Source organism: Poecilia reticulata, linkage group LG17, assembly GCF_000633615.1.
Source record: "Poecilia reticulata strain Guanapo linkage group LG17, Guppy_female_1.0+MT, whole genome shotgun sequence".
NCBI classification, from domain to species: Eukaryota; Metazoa; Chordata; class Actinopteri; order Cyprinodontiformes; family Poeciliidae; genus Poecilia; species Poecilia reticulata.
The window spans coordinates 29,766,103-29,774,512 of record NC_024347.1 but is presented as its reverse complement, the minus strand read 5'-3'; the positions used below and the strand labels follow the sequence as shown (position 1 = coordinate 29,774,512).

The following is an 8,410-nucleotide window of genomic DNA, read 5'->3' as shown; positions in this document are numbered from 1 at the left end:
ATTTTAGATAAGAAAAAAAGCCTAAATTGTCCCATTAGTGAAGTAAAAACTTTAAAAAAGCTTCTATGAAATGGGAATAAACTGAGAAATATGCTAGAGTTTACTCTGTGTCTCCTTTTGAATTAAAATCTAACTCCGACTGATTCATTGGTTTTTTTCTAGCAGATTATTTCAAAATAGCAAATAATTAGCATGATTAATCAGCCAACCAATGAATGTGGCACTTATCTACTGAATGTGGCACTTATCTACTGAGAAAAATGCATTTATAATTAAACTTTGGGTTAAATATTGATTTCATAATATGAAAAGCTACAGGGCTGAAGGACTTGCTTCCTGTTCGGATGTGAAATGAAAAACTAAAAGCTGATTTTCAACAGATGGAGCTGCGTTCCAGGAACAGGAGAAACTGTCAGCAGCCGTTAGCCTAACCGACGGGTTTCTGGAGCCAAACTGTCTGCTGCAGCTCTCTGCGACGTCCAGCAGCCGCCGATTGTCAACTGGAGACAAAAACTCTGGCATTCAACGGCCACAGAAGCAGCTGAATGGATACGGGTCGAGTGGATCCAGGAAGACAAAAACGTTCTGGGAGCCGGCCAACATGGCGGGGAGAGCGGCTCTCCTCTCTGTCTGCACAAGTTTAAAGAGTAATAAATAACTTAATAATGTCAGATCCTTTCTCCTCTAGAACTTCTCAGTGTTTTGAGATTTACTAGCAGAGTTTACCATCTAAACCAGCCAAACGTTTACATTTACTTTGACAGATATAATCCTATCAAAAATGATACATTTGGCACTGAAGAGTTAATTTCTGAATGCATTTGTTTTGGCTTCTTTCTATATATGGATTACTATGAAAACTTGTGATGCGTTCAGTACTTAGTTTCCGTGCTGCGTTCGCCGACGTTTAAAACGGATGTACAGTGTTTTTTCTGTTGTTCCAGGCTGACACAGTTTCTGGGGTCTTAATGAAATGCCTGTTCTGTGACACATTTTGCTTGAAATACAACAGGATTACTGCGCAGCACCTCCCTGCTAAGCCCGTTCTCCTGCCGCCTCACAAACAATCAATCAGCTCCTCTTTACAGCCTACATTCAGATTAATGTTTATTAATAGTAAAAATAAAAAATTAATAATCTCTACAGTGTAAATCTGGACAGAAACTATCAGCAGCCGGATCTCGAAACACCCAACAGGCTGCTCTGTCTGCACAGACTGAAAAGCTTTTTATTAAACTCAATGCATCGCTGATAGAAGCACTAAAGCATCATTAATACAACAAAGTTTCTTTTTTTTACTTTTAGAGCATTTTTTCTCAATATTTAGACACAGAGACAGAGAAAAAGGTCTGAAAGTACAAACACGTTCCATTTCCAGACTGTATGTTTTTACAGAATCAGTAAAACGGAAACCAAGTACTGAACGCATCACAAGTTTTCATAGTTAACTTATTTCCAAAAAAAAAAAAAATCAACCACCATCCTCCATTTCTCTGCTGAGCGAAGTTTGACTGACAGATCAGAATCAGAATTCATTTTATTGTCATTGTGCACAAAAGAAAGCACAACTAAATTAAAAATGTAAGTAAATTATATAATTAATAAAATCATAATAAGTTAGTAAGTATTAAAATATAGTAGAAACACACAGAAACATCCGGGATGTTAAGGAATAAATAAATAAACAGAGGTTTATTTATTTATCATATGAGGTCATGTCTGCATGTTTGCAGTTAACATTAGTCACCCTGCTGCTGATACAGCAACTTTCTTTATTTAGCACAACTTCAGATGAGTTTTTTTAAAGATTGATCGACCAGAAAACTGCAAAGGCTGTTCGTAGTTCATAAAGTGATTTTCTGTTTCTACTTTCCCTCCGTTTGAGAATTGAAGGATTGTAGACGCCTAGAAATGCTTCAGAAGTCACAGAAAGTTAGATTTTGCTGTTTGATAATCTCTTAAGAACAAACTTGGCTTTACATTTGCATTTCCTCTTTCGCATATGTTTGCGCATTATATCTACTTATTTCAGGTCAGGATTAAATAAATTTGACCATTCCTGGTGACTTTACTCAGCCTTGTTACTATTCTGGTCATTTCCAAAAGAACATGTAGTTCCAGCTGAGTCCAGCCCTCTGAAGGGATTTCAGATGTTTGCCCCCGACTACAGGAGAAGCACAGCAGACCTCCCTGTTCACGCCACCTCCCTCGGCCTCTTGCATAAACCCTGCTCCCATTAGCTGGTTTAATTACCGTAGAGTTTGTTTGAGGCTACTGGGGCGAGAATTTCTGGGGTAGGATGTGAAGGTGTTTACAATAGCTCCAGAACTATGTGGAGCAGATTTTAGAGGAAGAGCTTTCTAAAACCATCTGAAATCAGAGCTGGACCCTGCTGCAGAAAATAGGAGTAAATCCACGCAGATAGGATGCAGAAAATCAACGTCATCATTCAAAACTTCTCCTCCTGTTCACTGATTGACCCAGTATAAAATCTACCAGAGGCATCCAAGTCAATGGGAGAAACCCCAGACTGATAAAATTATCTCATCTGCACCTTATTGGTTTAAGAAAAGTGTTAATCCACACCAACCTGCTGAATCACACTACTGAGCGTTGTTTCAAACATGCCAAACCTACAGGGGGCAGTGTAGCGCCAAGCTAAAACCTGTCAGCCAATCACAATGCTTCAAAACAACCACAACTTCCTCTTAGGAATTAAACATTCCCCCACGAGATTCATTTGTGTGGACAGACAGAGAGGCTGAACTACTTTTAAATACTGTGTGATATTATAATAAGATATAAATCAATGTCAACTGGGAATCGTGTTAAAGAAAGTATTTTGAAATTGAACGGCATTGTGCCTCCATATTGAGGAGGGATAGCTGGTGTAAAACAGTTGACCTCAAACGCTCTTTCTTCTTTGCAACTCAACTTATCGGAGCTTTGAGCTTATAAATAAAACAAGTAAAACGCATCTGAGCAAACGTTAAAACCAGCACCCCTTCGTATAGAGGGTTTGGACTCTACGCTGTGGTGGTTTTAAATCCCATGGTCTATGTAAATGCGCCAGTTCGTAGCAATGAAGCTTACCGGAAGTTGACAACTATTCTACACTGATGGAGAAGGGCCGATCGGAATGAGGCAGCTGTTGATGTCAATTCAATATTTTAAAGTCTGACCAACACAGCTTCGTTTACGTTCTCCGCTGCCATTGCTGAAACAGCAGAAAATCAACATCATTGTTCCGAAATTCTCCTTCTGTTCGCCGATTGGCCCGGCAAAAAATTCGACCAGAATTGGACAATTGGAGTCAAGGCGAGAAAACTCACACTGTTCTGAAAGCGGGAATTTTGTTTTGAGCGGAGTTGCGCCGGAAGTCAACCGCCAGGCGAAAAGCAACCTTACCCAGGTAGAGCGACGCGTTCTCCTTCTTCACGTTGTCGTCCAGGTACGTGGGACCCAGCGTGTAGATGGGCGTGGACCCCATCCCCACCAGGATCTGCGCGATGACGAACAGTGCTACATACAGGCGGTGCTCGTTTCCGTCCTGGTCCCTGGGACAGGAAGTGATGTCAACCCGGTCCCTGCCGCTGGCGTTGCTGTTCATGCACAGCCCCTCGTTGGCCGAGGAAGAGTTCAGCTCCTGGATCTGGTAGGCTGGGGAGATGAAATGAGGTAAGGAGAAGAGAGCGGCGCCCATGGCAATGAAGATCCCGCCAACCGCCAACCAGCGTGGCCTTTGACCCCGACCGCCAAAGTAGCTGATGAAGACCACAACCACGAGGCTCCCAATGTCGAAACAGCTGACCAGGAGGCCCGACTCCGAGCTGCGGAGGCTGTAGCGCTTCTCGATGGTGGTGATGACGCTGCTGAGGTAGCCGGACACCATGAGCGACTGGATGAAGGTCAGGTAGCACATGCAGAACAGGAAGCAGCGCGAGTCCTGCAGGATGAGGCGCAGGTACTTCCTGCTCAGCAGGCGGATCTGAGCCAGTCTGGACTTACTCCTCCGGACCTCCGGGTTGTCCACGTAGGAGCTCGGCCTGTTCAGAGCCGACTTCCCGGGCTTTGGCAGGTAGGTGCTTCTGGTCGGGGACTCGGCCTGGAAGGACTCGGTCCGGGCCGGCAGCTGGATGAACTCGGAGCTCTCCTCGGCTGCTATGGACATCCGGGTCGAGCTGTCCAGTAAGGTTTTCTCCTGGGGAGCTGCTTCGTTTAAGACGGGCAGACTTTTGGATTTGAGGTTGGCGGCCGGTTCCTCATCCTCCTTCCTGAGAGACTCCGCTTCCTCGTGTTCGGCCATCGCTTCTACAACCCAAAAACTCACAGTCCGAGACCACAGCTGCCCGTCATGTTTAGAAGAGGAAGCTTGCAGCTTATCTGCAGTGCAGACGTACCAGCCTGGGGTGGCTTTTGTTTATCTGCTCATGCACACTTGCCTTGTGTCTGGCTGGATTTGATCCGGAGGTGGAGACCACTCAGGCCTCCCTACTTCCTCCCCTGAGCCTCAGGGGGGACTCTGCTGCTGCTGTTCCGATCAGGTCCCGTCCAGCATCCCTGGCGCTCCAGCTCCGTCACAATGTCACCTCCATCAGCCCCGTCCAAGTCCTCCCCGAGTCAAGGGCAACCCTGCAGAGGCGGTCACTCGCGGCGCAACATTGTGGGGTCTTCCCGCGGTCCCCCGCAGACGGAGGGATGAGACGCTGTCGGCGGCTGGAAGAGGAGGAGAGAGTCGGTGTGAGAGAACCGGAGAGGACGGAGCAGGACTGCAGCGATCCGCAGTGCTCCGCTCAGCTGCTCTGTTTTCAAAAACAAGTCAGGCAAGTTAAAGCTCTGACACCCGGAAGTAGAGTATCAACCCTTCAAAATAAAAGAAAGCTTTGGATGAGGTCCTCTGTTTTCTTTTATTCTCCTCTTTTTTCTTCCATCTGTCTTCAGTTCAATTAAAACAAAATCTATTTATAGTTACGTAATAATACATGCATGATAAATACAAGATAAAATACACATTGTTTCTTTTCATCCCTTCTTTTCCTCTTTTTTCATCTTTATTGCTTTTTACTTTCCTTCTATGCTACTTCCTACAATTAATTCATTGATAAAATATATAGATATATAGATATAAATAAATAAAAGGATGTGGTAATGAATGTATATTTGAAAGTAATGACAAATCTTGGGCTTCAGGCCGTTACTCAAATGTAGTTCTTTTGTATTCCAGGAGCCGTAAACGATATTACTGCTGATAACTGCATAATTAAATAATGTGGTCAATAAATGATGTGTAAAATTAGGGTTTCTTACTAAATTAGTTATTGGGAAAAATAATTTGTACTTTTAAAGAAATAAGTACAGTTTATAATTTTAAAATTTATATTTAAGTACAGCAGAGTTTATAATCAGAGAAAGTACTGTGTACCTTTTATAAAAAGAAATAAATGGATGAAGCTGAAAGTACAATGGGATACCGTTAACATATAGAAATGAATTTATTTCATAAATAATAAATTGGCAAACGATTTAATAAATAAAGCACAATGAGAAAAAATGTGTCCCTCTTAAAATAAATTTATATATTGATTTATAAGTAAATAAATAAAGCACAATGTATATGAGAAATATTATTTTGTACCCTTAAAAACTAGAATGATTTACTCAAGCATTTTATTTTGAAAGTTAATCCACAGCAAATCTCCAGCCGTCAAAACATTGAGTTCTGCGGCCCAAAGCCTCTAAAGCGACAGGATGTAATTTAGACGTTTATTTAAAATGTACAAAATAATCCAATAAAATGTCTATTGGTGAAATTATAAAAAAGAATCGTTCGAATAAAAATGTCTCCTTTAAAATATTTCTCTTGAAGGTTATCAAGTTGCTGTATGACAGTAAAAAAAAACGAAAAACCGAACATTTACGTCAAAATAAAAGCAGGTTGACTAATAATCCTGAAGTTTTTTTTTCCACTCAAACCATACCTTAAAAAATCATAATGGCGTATTAATACAAAATACTTCAATCAACTAAAAATTTGCCAAATCTAAGAAACAAACCCCAAAGGCAATATTAGGCATTAATATGACTATTAGATAAAAAGAAGAAAAATATGTAAATGTAATAAATCATAAAAAAAACTAACTTCAACATGTTTTCAATTTGTAAAGAAAAACGCATCTTTCACACTTACATGGTGTATGTTTGTTTTCTGCAATACAGATTAAAATGTTAATTAAAAGCTGAAGAAGTGCAAATCCAAACTGATCCCACCCCACTGCAAACAAAAAGTAAATAAATAAAAACTGAATTAATTTATTTGTAGTCATTACAAGATAACGCATGACATTTGCTGCATTTAAATGGCCGCCAAATTATTTAAAAACACAATTTAAGATCAACAGAAGAAAATGGCCAAAATATACGAAAAAAAAACTATATTTCATCAATTTGAGAAACATTTTGTTTTGTTTCTACTCAGAGGAAATGAGCAAAGGTTACAAAAAGATTATAAACACATCTTAATGCAAACAAACAAAATAAGTGATCAATAAATATAAAGCAAAACAGTGACCTCTAGTGATCAGAAGTATGTACTGACAACAAATGTTTCAATAAATCCCAGAATAATAGATCTACATATAGTCAGCACCCACTAATTTCGTAAGAAACCCTAATTTTACACATTATTTATTGACCACATTATTTAATTATGTAGTTATCAGCAGTAATATCGTTTATGGCTCCTGGAATACAAAAAAACTATATTTGAGTAACGGTCTAAAGCCCAAGATTTGTCATTACTTTCAGGATGGATGTGGTAATACATTCATTACCACATCCTTCTCTGCTGATATTCTTGTATGCATCTGCTGCATAAATCCATGACCCTTTCCACTCCGCCTCCCAGTAACAATGTCCAGTCAGACTCTGTTTACTGAGGACCTGAATAAAATAAGGGAATCTCTCTGGGTGAGTAGAATAAGACTGTAATTTACCCGTTTGTGTCACCTTCCTGTTCCCCTCTGATAGTGACAGTTCTGTGTGCGGAGATGCAATCCTAAGGCCACCAAAACGGATCCCCTCAACGCCTCGGCTGCGTCTAGAGATTCTGTCCATGAAAGTAATGAACAGAATCGATGACAATAAAGGACAGCCTTGGTGGAATCCATCTCTCACTGGAAATGAGCCTGACTTACTTCCTGGTCAGAGTCTGGTGTCACACCAGACTCTGACACCGGTCATTCAGGGACCTGACAGCCCGTATCAAAGGGCCCGGTACCCCATACTCCCGGAGAACCCTCCACAAAGCCCCCCTAGGGACACGGTTGAATGTCTTCTCCAAGTCCACAAAACACATGTAGGCTGGTTGGGCGAACTTCCATGCACCCTCCAGTAAACTTTGCTTACAGCTCAAAATCGCGGAAGGCAACGGGCCATTCACCCTAACTGGCACTGCATAGTAAGGTCAGATAAACATACATTCAGTGAAATAACAGATCATTGTTTAACTAGAACCAGATATCATTCACAGAAACTCACAATATGCCAAGACATACCAAACCCCACAGTTCCTCACGGAACCCGAACAAGCTCCACAGTTTGTCACAGAAATCTTCTGTTTAGGACGGCAGAAAACCGTTAGCACACCATAACAAGGACAAAGCTCAAACCAGATGTTGGACTGGATTTTAAACATCGGTTTCCACCCCATTCTCTAGCGAGCCGGCGCACACAGCTCCCTCTGGTGGCCACTGCGAAACAACGCCTCGCCACTCGGCAGCATATGTTTCATTAAGTATTTAACAAACAAATGTCTAATTAAAAAATAATAGTTTTAATGCTGTCTGGCGTCTTGCTTTGAGCTCAGAGTCTGAGAGGCTTTTCCTTACTCAAAATTTTTTTAGCCTCTTATTTAGTGGAAATATTGATGTTGATGAGACTTAATAATAACCCTTTTCAATCTTTATAGCTCCACTGTTGAAAATGAGGCTCTAACATTCACAAATGACAGTGAAATAAAATCCAGTCCAACATCTGGTTTGAGGTGATTCCTCTGGAACCTGTTGTAGGAAAATATACCAACTTCAGAAGATGAGCTTTAACCTAGCAGAGCTCTGTGGTTCCTCATGTCAGTATGAGAGTCAGGATGAGGAGCTGCAGGATCTTCAGAACAAACAGGTCATGATGCTGGGCTGCTGATTATCCCTCTGTCTGGACACAGGATCAATAGAACCAGTTTAAAAGCTAAAATCAATGGTTATATGCCAGACATGGAAAACTGGGATGGTCTCCATGCCATGATGTTCATAATTTAGGTCTGAGGGCATCTCAAGGTGTCAACATTGCAGCCAGTGGGCTCAGGGAGGAAATACAGCTTAATTGTGTCGCAATTCAAGAGATACCCAGCTTTTAT

At 41.2% G+C, this 8,410-nt stretch overlaps 1 protein-coding gene across 1 annotated transcript; it reads right to left on the bottom strand.

The window, feature by feature from the left end:
* Positions 1-449: 449 nt before the first annotated feature.
* LOC103479968 (solute carrier organic anion transporter family member 5A1-like) lies at positions 450-4,870 on the bottom strand. Its single transcript, XM_008434684.2, has 2 exons — positions 3,409-4,870; positions 450-630 (listed from the first exon to the last, which is right to left on the bottom strand). Exons 1-2 carry the CDS (start codon positions 4,304-4,306, stop codon positions 497-499), a joined length of 1,032 nt encoding a protein of 343 aa, XP_008432906.1. The 5' UTR covers positions 4,307-4,870; the 3' UTR covers positions 450-496.
* Between the last annotated feature and the right edge of the window lie 3,540 nt (positions 4,871-8,410).

Coding starts and splice junctions, on each gene's coding strand:
- LOC103479968 (XM_008434684.2), bottom strand. CDS start 4,306: ATGGCCGAACACGAGGAAGCGGAGTCTCTCAGGAAGGAGGATGAGGAA. Junction 631..3,408: donor GAACGCGTCGCTCTACCTGG/GTAAGGTTGCTT, acceptor AAACTTGTGCAG/ACAGAGAGGAGAGCCGCTCT.